Here is a 27273-nt window from a genome sequence, read left to right as displayed (position 1 = left end):
AGGAGAGGTCACGTGCTTGAGAGAGTCCTTATTGATGGCAAGGCTAGCAAGCATGCCAACTCTACCCGAACACCTGTAATCATCAGCTCCGCCCATTTTCGACTCCGCCTATTTGACTTTATAGAGATGTTTAATGCTAAATACACCTTCTTCTTGCAGAAAACGTCACCATAGCAACGATTTTTTTTTACCTGTTTTCTTATGCCATGCTTATAACAAACTAAAACATGTCCATGTTCAATAATAACGAGGGAAGCGGGAAATACTCTGAGCTGCTGGGATAGAAAATGAATCAACACATACGGACGAATCAGAATCGAGTTTTCTCTCTCTCCTTGTGTGTGTGTGTGTGTGTGTGATTAACGAGCGCTCCCGTGCTCTCGGGCCAGTCCACGCGGGAGAATCCGCTCCAGGTTTTCTCCGGTAGCCGGTGTGTATTTCTCTCTCTCTCTCTCTCTCTCTCTCTCTCTCTCTCTCCCGCAGCGGTGCACGAGCAGATGTTTGCCGAGCTAAACAAACGCACAGTTTTTTTTTTCTTTCTTTACAGCAAATCCGTTACCGGATGGTCAAAATTTCACGCCGTTCAGCAACACAACCGGGACATTTTTGTGTGTGCGTGTGGAGGTCTATGTGTGTGTGTTTTTATCCTTTGCTCTGAAACTTGCGAGAGGTTTATTTGATGGTTTTATTCGCCGCACGCGCACCTGCGATATGATGCTCTAACGCGCCGTTTGTGAGCGGCGCGAGCGGCAGTGACACAGAAGAGGAGGAGTAGGAGGAGGAGGAGGAGGAGGCGCGCTGAAGGACGAAGAGGAGTGAGAGTAGGGAAAAAGGAAAGGAGAGGAGGAAGAGGAGAGGAGGGAGGAGATCGGACGCAGTAGCGCCGCCACTCCGAGTCTAAACTCTGCGCACGCGAAACACTCAAAGCTCCACGCGCTGCAAGGAAGGACGGACGCACGCACGCACGAACGCAGATTATTCTTATTTTTTTTATTCATCCTTAGGTGTATTTTGAATACAAGAAAGAGAGAGAAGAAGAAGAAGGAAAAGAAGAAGGCGACGATGCCGTTTCACCCGCGTCCCTTTGTGCGCTGGAGAGCCGCGCAGATTCTCGCCTCGGTTTGTCTTCTGTCCATCGGATTCACCTGCACCGGTGAGTCGCTCGGGTTATTTCATTCTGCTCGTGTGTGTTTGTTTCTGTTTTTGTGTGTGTGTGTGGGTTGATGCATTTTTTTACCTGACTCTTTCATCATGAGGACTCACGAGAACTGAGGATAAACAGCAGTGTCCCGGTGCGCAGACCTAGTTTCATGCATACAAGGGAGACAAATTAAAAAAAAATCCTGCGCGTGAGCGTGTTGTGTCGAGCACGTAAGCAAGCACGACTTTTATGCAAACCCTGATATCACAGAAAGCACGATCACGAGCAAGTTTAGTGTAGCCACGAGGCGACGGCACAACGCAACCACAGCCTGATGCGTGGACGTGCACGCGGAAAGAAAGCGGCGCGCGTGCGCATGCTGGATGTGAAGATGTACAGGTCTAATTAAGAGCAGTGCATGAAATGGGTCAGCTGCAGGACCCCAGGACACCCCGGACAACCCCTTTTCTCCCCCCACCACCTCCCTTCCCACCCACCTCTCTGCGCTAAAGCAGGATCAGCACGGGTTGCGTGGAGCGTGCCATACCGTGCGTTCGCGACGTTCTTGCTGCATTGGCAGGATCGTGCTGACAGGTTGGCCGAGTAAGCTGGCTGGCTGGTTGGCTGGCTGACCGCGGTGCGAGCCCTGGCTTCAGCAAGTTGCAGAAGGAAACGGTGTTAAAAAGGATGAGAGGGGGAAAAAAAACAAGGCTGGATTTTGTTCAAGCTGAGCAGACTGTACGAAGTGTCCAGCTGTCAGATGCTGATTTCTGTGGTCTAAATCAGTGACTCTGTTTCATCCAGAGCATCAAATTATTTTTTATTAGATTGATCATAAAGCTTTTATACTTATGGACTAGGGTTTAACTAACACAATCATAAATCTGTCCAGATGTGGAGTACAGTCCTAATGGAAGGTCTGTGAGGTGTACAGTCATCGCCTTTATTCTACTGTATGTGCTACAGAGCCAAAAGTCTGTTGAAACAAAATGTTTCTCACCAAACTGCATCCATCTTTCACCACCACACGACCGAACTGGACTCTAAAAGTTAATTAAAGGTGCAACAAAAGTCAATGAAAGGTTGATGGTACAAGAAGAAGTACCTTTATACCCTCACTAAATAGCTCTATTAGTGATATCAAGGGGAAAAAACCACTATGTGTTTGAAAAACAGACAGCAGTTGATATTATTTTTGTGCATAAGTCTTCCTGGATACTAAAAGTTTGCTCTGAAACACCTTGTTGAGCCACAACACGAGTCTTGGATCAGGAAAGAGTACTAAATGAGCAGAATTGTAGAAGAACACGATATGTCAAGGACATCCTAGTACACAGATGTGCACGTACGGCACCTCGTTGCTTTTGTTGCAGAACTTTGTCTTTAGTTCTTTCAATTCGAGAGTGCGTGACTGAGATTTCCTCCAGCCGCTGGCTTCTCAGTCCTGTGGTAATTGAAACGAGCGCGTTAATTCTGCCTCGGCGTAATCCTTGTCGACAGAAGCGGCGCTTAATGTAGATACGGGCTCGAGACCAGTGCACATGATAAAGAATGCATGAAGAGCTTACTTGTAAAGCTGTAATGAAGTTTAAAGGTGCAATCAGAATAATAGACCCTTCGGTTTGGTTTGCTTTTAAATGGACAAAACATCCTACACTGACAGGTGACAGTCTGAAGCCATGGATGAGATCTCAGTTTGGTATTTAACTAAAAATATATCACTAAACGCTTCCTTTCCTTGTTGAACCGCCAAAGATATATGGAGTGTACCATTAATATACCACTTATAACCTTGGAGCTTGTGATATCTATTAAGATTAAAGTTTACAGTACGTAACCACCTGATAGATCCCCAAAGAAACATCCAGATTAGAGAGAGATATAGAGTGAGAGAGACAGAGAGAGAGAGAGCAGAGTCAATACCATGTGTCAGCGGATTCTCAGATGTCTGATATTGGTATATTAATAATGAAAAATAGTCCCACGTCCCTTCTTTCCCCCTTAGATATTAAATCGGCTGCAAAATTAAATACCTTAGGGAGTGCTTAAGGTCAGTTCATAAGCTCGAAATTTTGTGTGGAAAAAAAAAGAAAAAGAAATAGTGATTGAATGAGAGCGCTGGCTGTCTGAAACTCCACACACACACACACACACACTTATCAATTTTGTATAATAAGACCGAGGGGCAGACGGACAAAAGAGACCGTGTTGCTTTTGAAACACATCCATACTGTAGTGCTGCCGGTGTTAATGAAGTCATCGGCCTGGGAGTTCGCTAGGCGAGTGGGAAAGGCGTAAATGCTACACACACACACACACACACACACACAGCTTCTCTTTTGCACCCTTTCACACTTCATTTGCATGACGCAGGCTGGCCACAGTAAAGCTTCCTTGGACGGAAACGCGTTCGAGGGCCTTTTACCTCCTGCATTAATTAGCGAATAATTATGAATATATTAAACAACGAGTCGTGCTCCAGGGACTCTACATTTCTGAGTAAATGAGCATGTTGGTGTGCTTGTTGTTTTTTTGTTTTTTTTTGAATCATGGATCCCTCCTGCTTCCATTGCCCAGGTTTCCAAGCGCAACCAAATCCAGACATTTCTCCCTTTGCTCTGGCTTCAAACAGCCGACTCATTACAGGTGTACGAAAGCCTTCGCCGTACGAAGAGGGAAATCTGCCGACGCAGCAGGTTTTTTTCGGGGCATCAAAGGCTTCAGATGGAAATTTAATTCGGACGAAAAAGAAAGAAAGGTCGAACCGCCAGTCTTCATTACAGATGAGAGGGGCGGAGTGGACGAGCGACATTTCCCCCAACGCTACGGAGTGTCTTTTAGCTCAGCATGGGCCCTGACAGGAAGAAGACCTTTCTTAGAGAATGTGCACGAATGCTAACAATGAGCTCAGAGAGAACAGAGAGAGAGAGAGAGAAAGAGAAAGATAGAGTCAGGGGCTGTTTGTCACAAGCTCTTGCTTTGTTCCCCAGTGGAGATGAGATACGTCTGTCTATCATGTTCCCTTTAGTGAAGGGCGTACAATCGCGGTTGCGATCTCGGTCCCGATCGGATTCCGAGCGTTTCTATCCAACTGATGTTGTCCTGAAACAGCGTGTTGGTTGTCAGGTCCGATTTGTAATTCAGATTCAAATCTAGATTCAAAGAAGTTTTCCGCTAACGTTAACTGATCAGGGTTAATTGCTAAACGAGGCTCGCTGAGACACGCGTGATGTCCTTCTCTGGGCATCAACCAGCCTTCAGAACCAGTCATGAGATGTTTTAAAGAAACCACAGTAAAGTGTAAAAACAACACAATACAATTCTCCAGAACTTTCTATCTACTATAGACTTGGAGTATTTTTTAAATCTAAGCCACACCCACATTTCATTCTATTCTCCAATGAAACATGCAACTATTTAAGCTTGAAAAAAATACTGTAATTGTTTTTGTTTGCCATTTTCAGTGGTTTAGTTCACACTGACACGCTCACGTTGCATCACAAACCGCCGTCTTTAATTCTTCCTACATCCGTGTGAAAGTTTCTCCTCCTCAGTCATCGAAGTCTCTGCATAGGCTCCGGCAAGAAAATCCACCATTAACATAATTTATTGGTTTAAGATGCCTCGTGGTCAAAAGAGTTCAGCTCCCGTGCATCCCAAAGCTAACGCGCGGCAAATGATTAGCGTGCGCCGTGCTCCCGCCGGGGCGAGGCGATGTTAATTTCATCCAGAGGAGAAAAGAGAGGGTTTTTTTCCTTCTTTCCGTTCCCTCAAGTCACGCGCAGCAAATTCAAATGATGCATGCAAAGAGCAGACTGGTGCTGATGGGGGCAAAAAGTATGCACCATATATAATTATTTATTTCGACACCCTCGGTACCCACCGTTGAATTAGCATGATGTGTCAGAGTCAGAAGTATCAAGTGAGGGGGAAATTAGACTTTGGAGAAAGAAAAACAAAACAAAAGAAAAATACGAGCGACGGGGAAGAAAGAGTTTATCAGATTTCCCCCGCCCGCTCCTGAGGGGCTGGCGGTATTTAATATTTTGTCGAGCGCTCGGAATTGGAATTTTACTCAATTATGGAATAAAGTAGACGTAATGCAATAGAAGCTTATAGAGCAGTTTCATAACAACGCTAATCTATTAATTTATCAGTCCCACTGGCAGCGCGGGGGAAAGCTCCGGCACACCAGCAGCATTGCCCATGTGTGTTCGCTTACATGAAAATGGTTTGCTGTTCGGTTTGATTCACGGTGCGATGCTTTAGCGGGGAAAAAAAAGGTAAACAAGTTGACGGTGTTTAATAAATAACAGACGGCGAAGTCCTTGTTTCATGGCTGGTTTTTAATTCATCCAGAGATTCTCTGTGAAAGAACATGTGGAGTTTGTTGTTTTGTGTAAGACGTGATGTGCTGATGCTCGCTACACCAACGATATCAATGCACACTATCTTCCTTTACTCCTTTATTCCTCTTCCTTCCCCTCTCTCTCTCTCTCTCTCTCCTTCCACCCTTCCTCTCTTGCTTCCTTCCTTCCTTCCTTCCTCTCTCTTCTTTCTTCCTCCCTTACCTTTCCTTCCTTTTTCCTCTCCCTTTCTTTCTTTCTTTCTTTCTTTCTTTCTTTCTTTCTTTCTTCCTTCCTTCCTTCCCTCCCTCCCTCCCTCCCTCCCTCCCTCACCTTTCCTTCCTTTTCCCCTCCCTTTCTTTCTTTCTTTCTTTCTTTCTTTCTTTCTTTCTTTCTTTCTTTCTTTCTTTCTTTCTTCCCTCCCTCCCTCCCTCCCTCCCTCCCTCCCTCCCTTTCCTTGCCTTCCTTTTCCCCTCTCTTTCTTTCTTTCTTACTTTCTTTCTTTCTTTCTTTCTTCCCTCCCTCCCTCACCTTTCCTTCCTTTTCCCCTCCCTTTCTTCCTTTCTTTCTTTCTTTCTTTCTTTCTTTCTTTCTCCCTCCTTGACCTTGAGGTCACACACCCCTTCAGTCTCTCAGAGTTAAAACTACATTTCCCAAGGTGCCCTCTGCGCTGTAAGCCTCAGTTGCGTGTGTTTTGTAGATATAAGAGCGATGATATATGAGCGAACCATCTGCCCGAATGCTTAATAAATGGCTTCGCTGCTCTTTTTTCTCTCTACCCCAGCACACATCTCCAGCTTGGATAAGCTTTTTTTTCCCTCATCGCAGCTCCATAGGGTTCGAAGGGGGGGGGGGGACGGGGGGACGAAGAAAAGCATGCATAAAGATGAAAAATGCAGCATGGCGCTCCGTCTGTGGGTCTGTGGGGCCCTGTGGCGCGTTTAAGGATGTTTGGGGATCCGTAGCGTTCTCCTGTGATCAATAAGCGCCTGAGTGTTTAATTGGTCATCAGTCAACGACAGGGAGGTGTGTTTAAATCCGGAGGTGCTTAATCCTGGCTTATTACGCCTCTCCTCTCCTCTCTTTGGAGACAGTGCGTGTTTCCAGACGGCTTTTTACTAAGCAACGGCGTTCGCATGCTAAACTCCGGCAGCTACTGAGAGACCGCTGCCGCTAGGGAGCTCCATCGGATTCAGACTCCTCACTTCAGAGAGGGAAAAAAAACCTCCAGTGATGGACCAGGGTGTTGTGTTTTCCCTGAACGATCACACCTGGTTCAGCTCATCAGGTAACAGTCTCATTAAAACAAGTGTGATGTAATGAGAAATGAGCTCAAAGCTTGAATCTAGCTGCTTGCTCAAGAGCCACTTCTACCAAGACACAAGAGGACCACTGATACGGCTAAAACAGTAACTACACTAGGTGAAGCTCGACTGGCGGCTAGGCTAATGAATTAAAATAAAAAATAAAAATCCAGGACACTCAAGAAACGGATTAATCCCCACTGTAAAGACTCCATTAGCTAGCATGAATGCACAGGGAGATGTTTAAACTGCATGCTAAAGCTTACAGTTCTGCATCAGACTTGTTTTGTGGAGGGGCATGGGGGCGGGGCCTCGGGTGGAGCCACGCTCCTATGTGCTGTGACAGGAAGTGGCTGATTATAATGTCAGCATCAATTGTTAGCTGTCTGTTGCTAGCTGTTTGTTGTTAGCTGTCTGTTTCTAGCTGTTTTTTGTTAGCTGTCTGTTTCTAGCTGTTTGTTGTTAGCTGTCTGAAAAGATTATCAGATAGATGTTGAGTTTTTAAGTGTTTGTTGTTTATTGTTGTTAGCTGTGTTGTATTGTTAGCTGTGTTTGAAAAAAGATAAACAAATAGATGTTCTGTGTTTGTTAGCTGTTTGTGGCAGCTGTTAGTTGGCTTTGTTAGCTTTGTTTTGTTGTTAGCTATTAGCTGTTTGTTCTTATCGGTTGTTGTTTGTTTTTCACTGTGTGTTGTTTGCAGTTTGTTGTTAGCTATTAGCTGTTTGTTGTTAGCAGTTTGTTGTTAACTATTAGCTGTTTGTTGTTTGTTTTTCACTGTTTGTTCTTATCTCTTAGCTGTTTTTGTTAGATGTTTGTTGTTAGCGTATTGTTGTTTGTTTTTCACTGTATGTTGTTTGTTTTTCACTGTTTGTTGTTAAAAGTTTGGTTTTAGCTATTAGCTGTTTGTTGTTAGCAATTTTTTGTTAGTTATTAGCTGTTTGTTGTTAGCTATTAGCTGTTTGTTGTTAGCAGCTGGCTGTGTGTTTGATACATTACCTGGAAACATTTTTGCCAAGAAATCAGTTAGCTGTATTTACGTGATTTAAAGATATCTGCCTGACCGTCACGCTCCTCGTCCCCGCCCCCTTTACCGAAGCGCTCTGCCGCTCGCTCGCTGCTATTCATGACGGCTAACTCCATTATAAAGCCACTATTCACTGTGCCACAGAGCGGTGAATAATAAAGCAGCCACTTCTCATCATTCTGCCTCGTCTCCTTCGCCCTCATCTCAACTGATTTCACTTTCCTCCTTTCCCTATGTTTCGATCAGACTTTTCCTTGGGATCGATTGTGGAAAGTTAGCCTCCGGTCCCGAATGTCCAGACAGACCTGCATGCGAATGGCTATTTGTGGTTTGCTCGCGATTCTAAGCCGTCGTTAGTGTGTAACCTGATCCAGCCTATAAGGAAAGGAAGACATGTTAAAACAATGGCTGCGTCCCAATCCAAGGACTTTTTTTAGGGATGACTTTCTTCCAAACAACAGGCAACAGATTGTGGCGTGACGGTCGAGCGAGCATCACTTTAAACACTCTCTCACTAGCACTTCACTTTATGGTGCTGTTGGGAAGTGGGAGAATTCCATTTTCTGTCTGAAAACGAAATCCACACAAAACAGAGACGGATATCTTTGATAAATTAGCGAGCTAACGCCAAATAGCATGCGCCTTTTTTGATTCTGAATTGAAAAGAAACCCGATGAAAAGGCGAGATGTATCAATGACGATAAGAGCAAGAGAGAAGAAGTGTTTTGCACTTTGTTTTTAGCAAGCCTATCATTACTTTATTATTAGCCATGATAACAGGAACAAAAAGGCTAAATGTGATAAAAACTATCATTAAAAGAAATCCTTTACGGTCATTAATCTTAAACGAGCAGAAATTAGCACATCAGGAGCCTTATATTATATTTCTTCAAGCGTAGCTGGCTGTTTTGTTGCGCTTAAACGCACAAAAGAAGTCTTCTTTCAGGACCAACAAAGTTTGAAACCCAGATTCAGGCTGAGAAGGATGCTAATGAGCTAGTTGGTTAGCAGCTGCTAGCTAGCTAGCTCAAATACAAAGCATGGTGAAGGGTTAATGCTTTTTTTGAGAAGAAGTTTCTCTCAGAATGTATAAACGCTAGCTTGAAGATAAGGTTTTGTTGAACCAGGATGGATTTTCTCTTACTTGTGAAGAGTTTAGAAGCTAGTCAAGGGTCGCTACAAGTATGTGTTGTAGATTTATATGGTCATAGAGGTTCAGAGGCACAGCTGCGATGGCGAGTCTCTAAAGGTTTGTGTAATGCTCACAAGTGTGTATCCGTACACACGTCTTAAGTGTTTACTTGCCGTCTGTCCAAGAATTTCGACAGCACCTTGGGCAGGCTGCGTCTGGCACAGAGTCTCTAACGGCAAGGGCGTTTTAGGGAGGACGCGCCGCAACACAGCCAGCTCTCGTCCTCTTCAAGTGACGCCGCTGACAGCCAACGACGCCCGATGACCTTTCCTCATTACGGCCATGTGTGTCCAAACACTAGCGCCTCAGGCTGGCAATTCAACTGAGTCAACACTGGGCTGGAGCCATGCAACACACACACACACACACACACACACACACATGAGGGGGGGGTTAGGAGATCCATTGCACAACATCTGCTGCCCCGGTTTGTGAGGGTGGCGTGTCGAATCCACTCGGGATGCTGTCGCCGCTCACATATTGAGAATCTTTACACATCTTACAGTTAATTATCCCCCGCCGGATCGGCACGATCGGCACGTACGGCCCGGATTTAGAGTGTTACTGTCCAAGAACACTGGAAGGCGACATCCTCAGTTCACACCTCGTCAATGAATCGTAATTGATCGTTAATTGATTTCCCGCTCACGCACTCGTACGTCTTTCCTATGAACTGGTTCCTTACGGACCAAGAGCTGCTTTAACGCCCGATCTATACATTCATTTACACCGGATCAGATCCGCCATTAACTTTAATAGTGACCTACAGGAAGTAGTGGGGGAGGAAGAGAAAATCGCTGAAGTGTCTCAAAACAGTTCGAAAGTATTGGCACCCTTGGTAAAAATGGCTTATGGGAACCAGATGTCTTTGTGGTTAATTAAAATGTGTGAGAAAACGAATGTTTTATTAAAATAGGGTTGTACTTGATCTTCTAAACTGTTATGTGTATATATATATATATATATATATATATATATATATATATAATTTACCAAGGGTGCCAATATTTCTGAATCTGGCTATAAACGACGTCTAGAATTACTTTGATGCTATAAAATATAACAGAATATCATGATTAAGCCATCAGATAGGATTAGGACTAACCCTAAACCTAACCCTAACCCCAGGTGACTTATAGTCATAATTAATTGTTGTTAATATTAACGTTTAGGGGCATAATGTTAAGAAGGGGTGGAGCTCATTTCTGGGCGAGAAAACATAATGAAATTAGCTGGATCTGTTAAAAAAAAGTTTTACATATAAAAGTTAATTAATCCTGAATCTTTGGTGATTTAGGATTAAGACTAAAATCTTTAATATTAGGACCACTTGAAAAATTGCATACTGCCGCTTTAAGGAGAAAACAGTACAAACTAAACATTTTTTGCATTTGTGATTGCAGGACTGTTTTCCCCACATTAAAGGTTTTTGAGAAATTTTCTTAGTAATAAACCTCGGTTGCCAGAACCACGAGATTGAATCGTTTGTCTGTATTTACAGTTTTATTGAAGTGCACTTTTCTTTTCTTTTTTCCTAGGTAGTTTTGACGTTACCACGTTTGCCGGAGGCTTCGTACAGAGAGTAGTCTCTAAAGTGTGCTAGCATTTAGATGAATCATGTCTTAACCATCGGAGTGTTCAGCATGATAGCAGCACTGCTGTTTTATAATAATATTGTGGTTACGGCACTTGAGGGAAGGTGGGGGGGTTTGGATTCTTTAGCACGGACTGGAAGCAGGCCAGTCGCTGGTGAAGAGCTAAACGACAGCGACTGCAAATTGACGCATGTTGGCCTGCGCTGGTGCTAAATTCCTCCTCATCACATCTAATTACATGCGTGTTGATTGATAGAGTGAATTAGAACTGAAACAAGCACAAATAGAGAAACGCTTTGCTTTTTTCTTTCTTTTGGCGTTCCCTATTTAAACAGCAGCCTTTAGGGCATCTGCGATGTTCCCGAGCTGGAGCATTTGAATAAATAAGCGCTTGACAGCACACTCAGTTGATGTTACTGTTCTCCTGTTTCCTGTTGGCAAACACTTTTATCCAAAAGCGACACAGGTCAGGAAGAGTGTGATGGTTGTAGCTCCAACATACCATACATGCAAGCAGGAGGAGATACATAATGCAATGTATTTTTCCAGTTAAAGGTGTGGTATGCAATTTTCAAAAGTCATCTCATTCCCAAAAAAAAATCCCATAAAGATAAAGAATGTGATTTATTGCCTGTCTCTCTCTTTTTTTTTTTCTTTTTTTTTTGCAACAGATCTGGCGTTTATCAGGCCCTGAAAAAAGTTTCATCAGATACAGAAGAGCTGCTCGGTCTTTATCTCTCACTTTCACACACACACAGGTTACCACTAGAGAAACCTCACTCATGTAAATTTTAATTTCAGAGAAAGAACTTTTGCATGGATCGATTAATTATGACACTTTTACCACCAAACTTAAGAGCGTCTCAGCCTCAGGCACTTTTCTGGCCGCAAGCTTCAGAATCTCGATCGGCTCTACTCGGTCCCGAGTATTCCGATTCTATCGAGGGAGACTACATTCAAAGCAGCGAGACACTATTAATTGTGTCCTGTCTTAAAAAGTGCATTGAAGAGCTTTTATTTGAAGATATAAGTGGCGAGGAAATCAGGAAAAGGTCAGCGGTTGGTCATTGGCAGTGTCAATCAGAGAGAATTGTTCAGATAAAGTAGGCGGGATTTGTGCAGGATTGCTGATGTATCAGAAGAATTAGACTGTCATGAATATGTAGTGCCTGGTTGATTATTAATATCTTGTTTTTGGCTGCTTCCTGTTCAGAGGATCATTTTGTCCGCATATTCTTGATTTGGCACAGGTTTTTATGCCGGATGCCCTTCCTGTCCCATTTTATCCAGGCTTGGGACCAGCACTGAGACTTAACTCTTCAGTGGATGGGTTAGCTCCCTGTCCGGGAATCAAACCCAGACCACGGCAAAGAGAGCGCAGGATCCTGCGCCTGGACCGCCAGGAGGCCCTGCTTGATTATTTATATAATTCATAAAAACAAGAACCAGGGGTGCCAATAATTTTGGATGTAAATAGGTTTGGATGTATTTTGTGATGCTGTACCATATGATAATGAATCATGATTAAGAAACACTGCTTGAGCCATCACCTTTAAGCTACGTTACTCAGACCTTTCCAAAATTTATTGGCACCCCTTCTTTCAAGTATCTGCCAAAAGCCATAAGGAATCCTAAATCCTTATTCCGTAAGACTAGATTATGGAGATTTGTGCTCAAACATATCCTGTTCCTCTGGGGTATAAGTTAGTGGTTGCACATATGTGAAAATCACTATGTCCTCCATTATCGTTGGAAAAACAAACAAACAAACCCTGAAGAACTTTCACAACTTCAAACGACAGGCATTATGACCAGATGTGAGACGTTCACGACAGAGCAGCGTCTGGAGATGCTTCACGCCAGACTTATCATTACTGTGTAATGCAACCCGAGCCATTAGGACCACAGAAAAAGGCGGTCTGTAATGTGTTAAGTACTATAATTAGCTGAAACAATTAGCCGTTATCTGTCAGCGTTATTAGAGGTAAACGGTACAGAGGCTGCAGTTTATTTATCCCACAGTATTCTGCTCTGTATTCATCACCACATCCATCTCCACCACACACACACACACAGACACACACACACACAGGACACGAGCTCTTTATTATAGAACAGGATGGATCCCTGTATAGATTTTTGGCTGAGCTAAGAGGGAATTGGTAACAGATTCGTGAGCTAGCGAGCTGAGATCTTATCTCTTTTATTGAATAGATGAGAGCTTCGGAGTCTGAATATAATCAATAGACGAGGCATCGCCATCACCGCGTGACCCGAGACCCTGGATGTACAGTGTGACAATATGTGCATAGAAGAATTTATCCTTGTCTAATAGTGTGTGTGTGTGTGTGTGTGTGTGTGTGTGTGAGTCCCAGTGCTCATGCTTGATGTAGTCGCAAATGTAATTTATGAACTTGGTGTGTCAGTACTGGCGTGAAATATCAAACATTTCCCATCTGCCCCAGTCGCATAGTAAAACAAAATGCTAATTCAGTTCGTTTCCTTGAGCTGTTCTCATTATAAAGCCAGAAGGAACCTTTTTTTTTCCTTATGAAAAATTCCATTGGTTCTCAATGGGAGTTCATTGGTCACCATGGAAACTATGTAAACTCAAAGGCCCCCCCATGGCTTTCAGTGCTGTGCTGCATTCTTGGAAAATAATTGGGTAGATTTGAGAAGCCATGAAATTTTCATAGTGAAACTGTAACCTGTGTCACAAAGGAATCTGATTGGTCAGAAGGTTCATTTCCTGGTAGCTGTTCCATTCCAGCTGTGTTCCTGTGTTGCTATGGTAACAGCTCATACAGAGCTTGCAATGGGGATGTTCACCATAAGACGCCAACGAGTCGAATCATAAAAAAAAGATTTTAAACATACATTGTTATTTAAGAAAACAAAACAAGACATTCCTCGACGTAGTTATAAATGGATAAAAATTAAGTTGTTCTGAATTGTAAAGTAAAAGTTAAAAGTTATGTGCAAAAGTTTGCATCCCCCATGGCTTCTGGATGGAAATAACAAGAAAATGTTCTTCTCCAGCAGCTCTTTGATTCTTTCACTTAATATTTCATTTTCTATTTGAACAACCCCTTGGTTGCACCGTGGATCTCTGTGGCTCCCGAGTTTATTTCTCAGCCACTACTCGGTGGTAGACGAACAAACTCCGGAGAACTAATGGTGTAGGTTTAAAGGTGTAGGAAAATAAAAATTCCCATGAGAATTTCACCCAAAAATGCAGACTGGGGCCCGAAATAAAAGCTTCTCCGTGACTCATGTAAAGATTTAAATCTCTATTTTTTAATCTCCGACCCCTTAATGTACTAGTGAGAATCCTGAGATACTTTCCAGTTGAACCCACAGTCACGGATCCGACTCGCTGCTTCCGCGTCGGCCTTAGGTCAGCTGAAAAAATGTATGGACGCTGTCCTCGGCAGCGGGGAAAAAAGTCTCTGTTCGCAGATTTCGAGGCTGCTTCGCCCCAGAGGCTTAAACGTCGGTCCAATTTAAAGTTCCACCCGAGACTCTCGGCATCTGAAAAGCCTATTTCTGGCCGAGAGCCGTGTCTGTCGAGGCTCTGCTGAATCATACGAGTGCTCGCTATCGAGGCCCTGGTTATTGGAGATCGTAGGGATCGTAGGTTTTCATCGACGCGGCTCGTCTTCGACACAGAGGACAGCTAATTACAGAAAAGGCATGGCGAATTCATCACGTTAAATTTAACCCAGTTACATTCTGAGCCTCCGCCGAACAGTAAACAGCTCGGGGTGCGGACTGACAGAGCGCCAAATGGCAGGTTGTTTGCTGCTCAGGTGGATGATTGGATTAAATCAGCTTTATTGTTCGGCTGTGTGTAAATTTGCCTCTTTGCGCGGATGAGAACCGAATCGATCTGCATGCATTTCGTTTTTACTAAACTCAAGTAAATATGAACAGTATTTATACCTGGTAAAAAATATATAAATAACACGGAAAAGTGTAAATATCTCTGAGGCTAAAACAGGGCTGGGCTCTGAAAAGAATTATCTGTTGCTTAAATGTTGTTTTATTGATGTATCAGGTCTTTCTTTCTTTGCTTTCTTTCTTTTAATATCAGTTAACTAATCAAAAGCATTATCCAAAGACTGAGAAGAGTTTCGAGTGAACAGTGAAGATGAACTATGTTTAATGTTGCTTTAAAAACGTTAAGTTAATATGATTAGCAAAAAAATAATACTTCGGAAATCAGAACCCTGGCATTTTTATCCTCGCTTCAGCTCGAGTTCAGGCTACAAAGTATGAGTTTAGATTTTCTTTGTAACAAACTCAGCACTTAACCAGTTAATAGTGGAACAATTTAACCATCTAATGTTAAGCGATCTAAAGCGTGTTCTGTCTAAGGTTTTCTTGTATTTTTTCTAGTCAAAGGTCAGTAATTACTTGTTTTTCACCAATAAGAAGTTTGGCTTTTGAGGTGAATCAGTTCTTCATAAAAAGTTCAACTTTCGACCAACTTCTTAACTGGAAACCGAACTGTTTGCTCTCGAGAAGTAGTGACTCATTCTATTCATCATATTATAAGTTGAGACGTAGAAGTGCGGGCTAAAGTGTGCTTTTCAAAAGAAAACCACTTAGAATTAAAAAAGAGAGAGAGAAATGATGACTCATTAGACTATATGACTTCCTCAGCGTTTGTGCTTTCTCATTTTGGGGATTTGTACATATAAGGCTTTTCTTTTCTTTTTCGTTAATTGGGTTTGATTGCCGGTGCTTTCGGAACAACAGCGTGCGAGTCGTACATGTTAAGTGCTAACAACAAAGCTGGAGTCTCGAGAGTTCTGTTTGCTCCTTTAGAATATTTATTTGTGTATCAAGAATTTTAGGTTTTTGGCAGAGCGAATGAAAAATATAGCTGCAGCAATTAAGGGGGCCAAGCACTTTCTTGAGCCAAACCTTAGCAATGGAGGAAGATAGGAAGCCATTAGGATCACCTAATGGAAGATAGGAAGCCATTAAGAGTTTCTTAATAGAGGTGATTTGCTAAATGTGAAGGCAAACGAAAAAGCGATGCTAAAATATTGCCTCACATTCTGTTTTTTAGAAGCTGACCTAAGCTAGATAATGAACTAGGAGCTTGTTCGTAGGTGAAAAATTAATTTCCTGAATATCAAAAATCTGAGAGAAATGATTTGTTGTGGTTGGTTTTCCAAATTTCATGATGAATCATGATGATTCACTAATTTGAAGGAGAAGAAATTTTTAAAAAATCAGAGGAGAGCGAATCACGTTGCTGTGAAATCGTATTGCGGAGTTATTCTTATGAACGCATATCCAAATCCATCCTGTTGGTGGTGCTTTTGAGCGACATGAACCAAAACTGCTGTAACGGTGTCTGAGAGTGTCCTCTATCACTGCACCAAATTTCATTCTGCTGGCTGCCTCAGAGACTCCCGTGTGTGAGTATAATCATAATTATAATAATCAATATAGCTGCAAGCAGCGATTAACGGGGGCCAAGCATTTTTCTGTCTCCACTCCCTTAGTGACAGGAGAAGACCAGTGGGAATGTCGGCGTTTGTTTACAAAGGTTGATTTACAACAAAACTAATCTGTTGATAAGTGTTTCTGATTTTTGTATGAAGTAGAGTAGGTCTTGTTGCTAAATAAATGTGGGTTTGGTTTCCATGCAACTATCAGATGTTATACATGTGGCTTCACTTCCTGTTTGGGGATTTCTTTTTGCGTGATATAAATACGTTTCGCGTCATGCCAAAATTCAAAATGGTGGAAAGTCTGTGTTGACAATACGACGCAAACTAGCATCCTGGTATCCGTCGGCATGGTAACCAGCAGCATGCCCCAAAGAACCAGCGCTGGATTAACAGATTAACTTCCATTATTTTATATGGAATTTTATATTAAAACGATAATAAATTTGACGTGCTGTAGAGGAGACGTTATGTAGTCGATCTTTTTCTGACTGTAATTTATCTGTTAGAGTAAAAATCTGTTAGATTTTTTTGCATTGTTTCATTTTTTTTGTGGCCCTGAACCACAGACATCCTCTTTGAAGGTCCCAAAGTCTAAAAATCCTACACCAGAAAGAAAAAAGGATTTGTATCAATCATTCAAGGTTCAAAGGATACAAAAAATGAGACACACACAGGTGTACACACACACACACACACACACACACACACACACACACACACACACACACACACTACATCCTCATTTCATAAATGGCTTCAGATCCCCTACAGCTCCTCTGTGCAGCCTGTCAGAGCTCTAGTGTTCCTTTAACTGGCATGTCTTACCTTTCAGTTTCTATTACGCTAATCAATGGCGTACATTAGTCGTCCTCTTGCATTAGATGCGCCGAGGTTCTGAAAGAGCTGAAAAGCAGCAAGAGAGAGAGAGAGAAAGAAAGAGAGAGGGAGAGATGGTACAGGGACGTCTTCCTTTTGTCCCTCCGGGTTCTGCTTTTCTCAGCCTTGTTTCTTCTACTTTTTTTCTTTTTTTTTTTGAAAAACCTGACAGCTCTGGTTGTGTAGAAGAGCATTCTTTCATTTTCTCTATACGTTTTCTTTTTTCGCCGCATTACGGAAATGAATAGCAGTGTCTTCTTCTCATACAGTACAAGCAAGAATGACCGCCAGCAAAAGAACACCAGCTTCACAAACCTAATTGGAGGAAGCTGACTCGGGCGTACAGCATAACCTATTTTTTCTTTCCGGGATTCCTTATAGCGTATAGTAGTGAATCAAAGGCGTCAAGCTTCGCCCTTATTCTCACCGTCGGTAATGTTTCTCATTTATAACATAAACTGAAGGGATGCTGTGTATCCAAAGGCGATAAGAGGTGGAAAAAAAGATCCTGGTCTATGAATATTCTGACTTTTCCTTGAATGTAGATGTAGGGGAAAAAAAAAGCTAGTTTGGTGGAATTTAGTAGTCGAATTTTTTTATACTTTGTTTTCCCACACTTGGCATCCCAAGGGTTTTCCCAAACCTCCACATATAATCAGTTTAGAGAGAAATTTTTGAAACCAGCGGATAACCAAACCCACCCCTCCTCTTCCTTCAGACGAAGCCCTGCCAGTGAATCATATCAAAAGTCTCGCTCCACGTGACCACTGCTTTTCAATATCCGTCGTCAGCCTCTCATGACCGCGCCTGTTCCCGCCTTCCGCCGCCAGTTCGAATTTTCCGCTGCTCACACACCACCTCCATTAGATTCTATTCCTGTCCAGCGTTCTGTACAGAGGTGTTATTTGACAACGCGCTAATGAAAGCCCGAGATGTTTAATATATGCTATCGACCCTTTCCCAGGCTGTGTACTTGCTGTCTTATCATATTAGCCACTCGCCATGCTGGAACGCCTGCATGCTTTTCACTTAGCCTTAATTTCCTTCACAATGGCTGCGGATTTTTTATTTTTTGCAAAAGACGGAGAGGAAAAGCAAGCACCATTTCTTTCATTTTGTTCAAATTTTTTCTTGACAGGTGAAGCATCACTATCTGGCTTGTCTCGTCCCCATGTGTGTGTGTGTGTGTGTGTGTATAGGACAAGCTAGCTTTAAGCAGCAGAACGATCCCAGGCAGCTCCCTTCCCCCTGTATCACTCGTCTCTAAGGCTCTGCCATGCAATTAGCCGTCCTGCTTTCACAGAGCCAGAAACAAAGGTATGTCCTAAGAGGCACAGGGATGTCAGAGACGGCTGGTGACACACTCATGGCCCCCGGGCTGCACTCTTGACTGGAGGAGTCACTCGCTGTCACTCCTCATCACTGTCTAGCTCTCCGCTAATGGAATCTCCAAACAGCAGAGAGGCAACGTCGAGCTCAGAAATCACACAGATCCTCTCCTTCAGGCCGCGTCCTTTTCATTTCAGGGCTCCCAGGCAAAAAGGTTAGGCCTCAGACACCGAGCCAGTGCTTCGACGAAACCTAGAGACAAAGAGATGGAGAAAGAAAGAAGGTAGAGGTTCTGAGGCTTAAGGGTAAGCCTCTAATTCCCGCTGCAAAACACCCGAGAGCTTCATTAGCTGAACGTGCAGAAATGAGCACACTCAAACAGGGAATTTGATCTCTTCCAGCATCTTGTGAGCCACTTTGTAAAAACCGCACTGCTATATTTTTGGACCTGGGACAAATGGAGAAACGTCCGAGGTGTTTCGTGTAAGACAGTAAGCTGAGCTGGATTTTTCCTGAAACCTTTCTGAGCTGATCTCAGGAATGAATTGAGTCCTGTCAGTATAATAAGTATAATAACCCAGAAATAATAAAAAGCCTTAATCTTTCATCAGCACAAGGTGTTTCCCAGTCGTAGCATCATAAAATCAAGCAGCACCGTCAAACCCTGAAATTTAAATGAATTTCCTTGTCTTTAGAGGACAGTAATATATTTGTTACATTTTTTATGAACTACTTAAGACACTCTTGAGAGAAGGAGGAAGGGAAAAAATAGCTTGTCATGTTATCCTAGAAAGCTTTAAGCTTTTTTCACAGGAAAACCTTACAATCCGGTTATACGGATACGGGTCCCTGGTTAATATCAGAATAATAACATGTTAGAATGCGTTAGCATGTATCTGACCAATCAGGATCAAGAATCCAGTAGCTCTGGGATTGAAATAGAGGGAGAGAAAACTATACTTTCCAAGTCTAAAATGGTTTTTTTCCCAGCATTTTCAGTTCGAATACATATACAGATTTATACAAAGAAGCATTATCACAGCAATTGATTTGCTTCCAATATAAATCCAGCATTAATATACTTTAGCTTAAGGGATGAAGGTCCAAGACAATCGCGTGCATGCATCATCTCAACAATAAACCCCTCGTCGATTAATAAAAGACCTTGACGAATGAAAGCCTGATTAACTTTCTGTTAATATTTCTGCACATTTGTGCCTCGCCGCTTATCACCGCAAGCCTTCTGTCCAAATTACAGACAAACACCAACAAGCGTACGCTTTTAAAAACGAGCATGTGTAATAAACGCAGGAAGGGTTTAAAAAAAACAAAAAAGGTAGCCAGTAAAACACAACGTGACAAATCACGCAATAGCGTCTGACGTCCAAGGACTAGCATGTAAACAGCGTGTTATCATCTTTTCTGCAAGTAAAAACCTTCTGTTGTGTCCTGACATACTGATTGCAGATGGTCCCATTAATGTCCGTATGAATCCATCATTTTTCCGAGCGCCAAAGCAATCACTGCGTTTCCTTGTAAAAAAGATGAGAGGGAGCAAGAGACGGTGCAGCACGCTGATAAGCGAAAGTCCGTTGGCGTTTGTTTTGCTCCATTTTGTGCTTCGGAGGAGAAAACATACTATGCTATAAAAAAAAACTAAAAAAAAAACTATGGGCGGGTTTGGAGATAAGTCCAAATATCCGGAGAGGATTTTCAACATCCACTCTGACTGTCAGTAGGATTACGGTTCACGTTATCCGTTCTGGGAAGGCAGGAGGTGTTTTCTGCTCACGCTGCAAGCTGATTTATGTACACTGTGCAAAAATTCCAGAAGGGTTTGATAGCACGAACGGGACAATCGCAAATCCCAGGTTTTAATCACTTCATCAGATGTTGAAGCAAATTGGCTGTTCAGACCAGTGGTCAAGGGGTGATCAGAAGAACAGTGGAGGTTCAAGTACAGTTATCACACCAAGCTGATGGGTTCTTAAACCCTAACTGGAGAATTTCACCATAATTCCACCACAAATTAACCTTCTTCTTCTAGAAGAGGATGTTGTGTTGAAGCTGAACCATCTTACGCCGATGATACACTCCTACATCCTCCATCTATACCTATAGTCTTGCTCTTAACCTTATAGATGAAGAAACTAACAGAAAGGCTAGCGACAACTTCAGATCAGGTCAGATTATTGTACAGTGTTCTTCAATCAATCTCTATTAGATATTCATTCCTCATCTCAGCTCCTGAACCTGCGGCTAACACTCAACCTGCAGCCTACAGGATTAAAGTGTCCGAGGTATAGTACCCATGTATAGTGTCAATGTTTCTGCAGCAAACAATCATAAAGACAGTGATTCACTGCACGATTGATTTCTTTCCAAATCTTCCAGTTGTTTTTGCCAGTAAAAACGTTTTTGGCAGTCAAAATGGACTTTTTAAAGTAGGCATATGGGCAAGGCTATTTAGTAAAATGTCTCATGGTCAGAATTGGCAGGATCTGATTTTGTGGTTATAATTGGCAAGACACCTCAGTCTAAGAGAAGACAGGAGGTTCGTAGGTGAGACATTTCATTAGCGGTTAAAATCAGCAAAATATTGAGCTGAAAGAGGAGGTGTTAGGGTTGAGGAGATGTTTGACCTGTGGTGGAAAAGTCAGCTAATTGTTTGGGAATCCATGAGGTTTGGGGTCAAAATCTCAGTTTGTAAGCAGAAAAACCGCTGTGTTTTGGTCAGAACGGATAGAATCTCATGTTTAGTGGAAATGCATCAGCTTTTTGGTCAAAAACAGCAGGAAAGTTGACTTGTTTTGGTTAAAATCAGCAGGACGTGGCATTTTTAGTGAGCATATGGTTATTGGTTGAAAGATGACATTTGTAGTCAGGACATAGTGATTTGGTCAAAATCAGCAAAACATCCCGTTACTAACAGGAATACACCTGATTTGTGGTCAAATACGGGGTTTGTAGCTAGCTGTGCACTGTGTGAGCTAATACCCTGCTAGCCAGATGAAACCATGGTAACTGGTTGTAAATTAGAGAGACACGATAACAACCAACCCGGAGCGGGGCAGACAGGATAAACACCACACATCTGATATATTCTCAGATTACACTCCGCAACCCATTTCTAATTAGCGGAACGGATTAAGACACTAAATTTGACCTTTAATTAACGGGGTTCATTCCGCGGTGGCCCTCAGGACATTGTGCATGAATGGATCTCATCAGCTTGTAGAGATACCCGCTGGCACAATCCACTCTAATAACAATACCAAGTGCAGCAAATGCCCTGACCTGTCTGATGACCAAATACTACGTGTGACTAACGCAAATGCCACAGTGGGCATGACAACCAAATATCCTGCTCACCTAATGACAGGGCAAGCGTTAAAAATAAAGACTCGTCTCGCACCTTCATGCCGTCGTTAATAGCTCTAGATGACCTTTGGAGCAACGCAGATGATGTTGGGTGAAAATGTTAGTTATTTCTGCTCATATATTCATAAACTGCTCCTGCTACTTAATAGGGTTCTCTATTCTTTATCTCGGTATGGTCTTGACGAATTATTTAAACCTGTATAACTGAGTCCGAGAGAAATGTCCGGCAGTGTTTGTATCATTAAATGAAATTGTCCAGAATTCTAAGCACATGAGATGTTTATTAATATTACGGAATGTCTCAGCGGAGCTAAAGCTCCTTCAGGTTGTCCACCGAAGGACTGTTCCCCATTAAGGAAAGTGCCGTAACTATTAGCTATTAAGGAAGTAACTTGCGCACCTGCCTCTGGTTTTGACGTCATGCATTCTGAGATGCTTTTCTGCTCATCACAGTTGTAAAGAGTGGTTATATGAGTTACTGTAGCCTTCCTGTCAACTCAAATCTGTTTAGCCCTTCTCATCATAGTAGCTCTATATTATGAATACAGTTATTTATGTTCCAGTAAAATCTTTTAAATGATTAATTGCCTATTTGTACCATCAAATGTTAGCGATTGAGTGGAAAAAAGTCCCGCCTCTTTCAGTAGTTAGTTAAACCATGCCTGGGTCTTAGCAACTGGAAGTTTATAAGTTCAGGATCCCAGAGAATCCCTTTTAAAAACTTGTGATAGACCCTTAACCCTTAACTGCTCAGCTCGAGGCTTGAGTTACGTTCTGGCTCAGTCAAGTTTCTTTAGACGAAACCTGCTGCCAAAAAGAACTCACTCCAGCAGCCTGACAGAATCGAATAATGGCCCCAATGGTGGGAATTGTTTGGTTTGAGGAAAGCAGTAGTTCTGACAGCTTGGCCTTTTTTTTTCCTCAGGATTGCAAATCTGTAAAAATTCCCATCCAACACTGCACATGTGTAGATACCGGTGGTGGGTCAACGGTTCTGGCTGTGGAGCTAAATGTAAACTTCAAATCCGAGCTCCGTCGACGATTGAGGCGTAGAACTGCTCAAGTTCCTTGGGAAAAAATTAGCTTCCGAAGGAATAAATAGTGCAAATTGCTAAGATTAAGAGTTGTTGTAAATGCTAAGCTTTGTCTTTTTTTTTTTTTTAGCTTGTCTTGCAAGAAGTCCAGCCATGTTGGTCTCATCTTGGAATTAGTAGCTTGCCTGTTCTCTGTCCAGGCTTTTATATAGCAGCAAACAACCACCGACGTCGGTTTCTCCACTGATACCATACCTGTCAGCGATCATCAGGTTTTCTGTCTTTCCAAATTAAGTAACCTTTAGCTAAACGCATAGAAACTCAGCGGAGCCATTACTGCCTGATAGTAAGGTCCGTCCTCGAGAGAGCCGATCCGTTCCCCGCTGCTTTGTGTTTAATATCCCCCATAGTACTTCCTGTAGCTCAGGCGCCTTGTTATTTCTTGCTTATCTTGTTATTTCAGCCCGGATCTCTTCCAGGAACTCGCAGAAACCCTGATTCTGTATTTGCTGCCTGACTGGGTTTAACCATTTCTGTTTTTTCATCTGAAGTGGTGTCTTGTGAATTCAGTGCCTTTTTGAGCTCGGTCCATCTGCCTGCGTATGTCCTCTTGATTTGTGAATGTTGTTGTTCCTTTTTTTTTTTCCCTTCAAGCTGTCATTTGTTGCTTTGTCATTGTGAACATACTGTGTGGGAATAACACCAGGCTGGTCAGCTCTTCTGTGTCACGTTCTTTGTTCTTCTGAAGAAACAGACGCTGGAGATGTTTGTCAAGCTCCCGCAGACGATTCTCTCCTCAGGAACAGACAAAAACGTGGCAGGATGCGTGACATCTGACAGTCTACCTTTATTATATTCAGAGAGGTGACCAAAAAAATGGCCTAATTACGACCATGAAGGCTGTGAATATGAGATCCTCAGCTTTTGGTACATTATTCCTGATTCCCTCTCACAATCTTTGCAACATAATTAACAATAGAAAGCGTTCAGTACATCAAAGATGCACTGTCTTGTTTTTTGCAGAAATTCAAATTAGATTTGTTCATTTAAATCTGACCATCATCAGCTGGACAACTACAACCTAGCAGTTGAGGAGTGTTTTTAAAGTAGTCCAATTTAACATAAATGGAGTTTGCTCCATTTTGTTTGTGTGTCTTTGTCATATGAAGCTCATATGAAAGTAGACACTCAGGACTTTAAGATTTTCAGAAGTATTTCTGTTTTTCTCTAGCCTACTAAAAGCATTATATTCATAGAAAAGTTCCAAACAACCAAAAACGGTTATTTTTTTCCCCCCACAAATCTTCAAAGTAAATGATGATATCGAACCCATTCCTGCTCTCTGAGATGCTCCAAGTGCTTGTTCATCTAAAAAGCAGCTCAGATTTGATCTTCAACCAGTAAAATTCTGTGTAAGGTTCTCCAACAGAGGGAAAAACACATGTCTAGAACACACTGAAATAACTCACTTCTGAATAAGTCTCACAGCCTGAACATCATTTATTTGTTAATACTGATTGTAAATTTCCCATAAATCCGTTTCCATTCTCTGTTTGCACCCCAGCACAGGGCAGTGCAAATTCCTGCCCTAATGAACTACCATTAGTGCTTGTTACAGTTCCTATTTTTGACCACTAGAGTACAATAATATTTTATGGGGCTCAAAATTTGTTGTTCACTCAGAAGACTTCATTTAAAACACATGGATTTGTGAATGATGACTTCCTGGACCAGTGGTTATTGTGGAGGCTCTAAAAGTAACGAGTGTTTACTTACCGTAACGGTGAGCCTCTGAAACAGAAGCACGTCCTGATTAAACGGGACAGCGCAGTAATAACAGGAACGTAATTGCCGTGACTGTTGACCTCTAGGGGCAAAGCAGATCGTCCGATAAATCACCTCAGCACCCGGCCGGTTCCAGAAGCTGCCCCTTCGCTGCTATCTCTCCATCTTTAATTTAGAAATGTAGCAAGGCCACTGCCGGGTGAGATGGTTGTCGGAAGTACGCGTCAGTCTCGCGTCTCTCTCGGTGTACAATGTCTAATGGTCTGTCTTTCTTTTTTTGTCCTATCTCTCTCGCACTCACTTTCTCCTGCCCCCTCAATTTCTTCAACTGAAATCAACCTCGGCCTCGCGGTCAGGTCGGCATCTCTCTCTCTCTCTCTCTCTCTCTAAACCTTTCTCTCGGACTCGAGGAGTTAGTATTGGGCTCGGATTCAGAGAATCTAAAATGTCGAATGCAAGGTCATAATCATGGTCATTACATCATCAAACAATTATTCTCTACTAACTGGAAATAAACCTGCAGAAATGTGATTATATCTCAGTAATATTACACAAGAATTTTACTCCTCTTGTACCACAGCATATGTACTTAGTAAAGCATGGCACATTTTTACCAGTACACTGTTGCTCCAGAATGGAAACGGACTTATGGGACATTTACATTCAGTATAAAGAAATGAATGATGTTCAGGCTGTGAGTCTGATATACAATGAGTCTGTGTTTTAGACGTTTGTTTTTCCCTCTGTTGGAGAACCTTACACAGAATGTTACTGGTTGAAGATGAAATTTTGCACTGCTTTTTAGATGAACAAGCACTTGGAGCATCTCAGAGAGTAGAAATGGGTTTGATATCATCATTTACTTTGAAGATACAAACATTTGTGTGGGGAAAAAAACCAACCGTTTTTGTTTTTTGGAACTTTTCTATGAATATATTAACCCCTAGCAGGCTAAAAACAGAAATACTTGAAAATGAAACACTACAATTTCTGAGTGTTTACTTTCATATGAGCTTCATATTGTACTGTGGAGTGGGACATGACAGAAACATTCAATCTTCCACATGGACACAAGAAAAACAGGAGCAAGCTCCATTTTTGGGCGTCTGTGGAAAAAGAAATAAGGATTATGTTTCACGATATGCATTGTATAGTTTATTTTTATAGCTCGTATTATCAGTTGTGTTACAGCAGCTGGAAACAGCTGTTCTTTTACTAGCCACTTTAAAAAAATACACTTGTATTTGTACTCTTGAAGTGAAAGCTAGGAATGATTTTAATCATCACAGTCTACAGTATCTATGATATTCTGTGCTGCTAATTAGGAAATTTACCCAAGATTAATATGAATCCTTTGATACAGAAGTTTTAGTGGTAACAGGATTAAAGTTCCTGCTGATTAAAATGGTGGTTTAAAAAAAAAAGTATAACAAATGCTCAGTAAAAGAATGCAGCAGTTGTCATTTCTACTAGCTGTTGATTTTATTAGGAGCTATTTATACAGTGAACTCGATTTAAAATTGAAAATCCGGCGTATTATTTGCTTTATCTGATCCCTTGCCCGAACTCTTGCCAGTTCATATTTTACCAGCGGCCAATACAATCAGAGCAAGAAGCTGAATCACAGATGAATTATGGGTATTTGAAGCCAGTGTGCGGTTCCAACATTGTATCTTGTTGTCCTGGAGCTTCTGCAGCGCTCGATTCTGTCCAGGTGATGCGCATAAATTGGCTCCTAAACCTCGTGGACGGTGAGGAGATTTGTTTAAACGGAAGAGACGGCAATCGATAGGCTTTTCATTACTCTGTTTTCATACCTCACAAGAGGTCAGAGTGGAGCCGGTGATGAACGCCGCCATTCTCTGTCTCTCTCTCTCTCTCTCACCCAGCCTGTTGTCTCTCGCCACGTTTTCAGGCCTGGCATTGCATCTAATCAACAAGACGAGGGGCTTTCAGCAGGGGGAAATAATCCGCCTCGCTACACCGTACTGTGCCGTGGAGATTTCAGGCTTCTTTCAGTGAACCATCAGAAGGTTTGCCAGCGTAATCCTCATCTCCCTTCTGAGAGGACGAGCAAACCTGCTTATCTGTTTTGCTTTCCACATATTTTCTTCACTATATATATATATATATATATATATATATATATATATATATATATATATAGTGACTAATGCAGGTGCTTGTTTGGCCCATGATTAGAAATAGATTTTTTTCATGCTTAAAGAATTCAACGTATTGTACATATACATACCGTATTTTGTATGTAAATTTGTAAATCTTTCAGTGCATCACGAATTTTTCAAGGTTGGGAAAAGTATAGAAAATTGAACAAACACATTTGTACAGAAAAAGCTGCGTAAAAGCTCGGAAATGTCCAGGCTTCAGCATTTAAAGGTAAAAAGTACTTAAAATTGAAATTCATACATAGAGATTACTAATTGAGATTATTATTATTATTATTATTATTATTATTATAAAAATCATTCCATCAAGTCTTATAAATAAATCAACAATTTGGTTAATTTTTTTTACCTTATTTTATTTTTTTATTATTTATTTTATTTTATTTTATTTTTTTATTTTTTTATTAAGGAACAGCTCATGCTTTTGTCTTTAAAAAATATATCAATTTATATTTATTGCTGTGTGACATCCACAAATCAAGACCTCCAGTTATCGCTTTACATCACAGCAGCTTTACCCCCGGGGTTGTCTTTTTAAAAGCTCTGACACCGGAGACTCCTTTTAATAAACGTTAAATAAACATCTCCTTCCTCCTTATCTGTCCATTATGA

The 27273-nt window shown here is 41.9% G+C and overlaps 1 protein-coding gene across 4 annotated transcripts in view; it reads left to right on the top strand.

Moving 5' to 3' along the window:
• Positions 1 to 391: 391 nt before the first annotated feature.
• unc5a (unc-5 netrin receptor A) overlaps positions 392 to 27273 on the top strand; it is a 205000-nt gene continuing 178118 nt past the window's right edge. For 2 of the 4 annotated variants that reach the window (XM_058415332.1, XM_058415321.1), the window contains exon 1: positions 434 to 1153. In XM_058415332.1, coding sequence (XP_058271315.1) covers positions 1063 to 1153 — 91 coding nt within the window. In that variant the 5' untranslated portion in view covers positions 434 to 1062. The other 2 variants (XM_058415311.1, XM_058415340.1) reach the window with 2 other exon arrangements.

Source organism: Hemibagrus wyckioides, linkage group LG02 (genome assembly GCF_019097595.1).
Source record: "Hemibagrus wyckioides isolate EC202008001 linkage group LG02, SWU_Hwy_1.0, whole genome shotgun sequence".
Taxonomy (NCBI): Eukaryota; Metazoa; Chordata; class Actinopteri; order Siluriformes; family Bagridae; genus Hemibagrus; species Hemibagrus wyckioides.
This window is presented reverse-complemented; position numbering and strand designations above follow the sequence as displayed.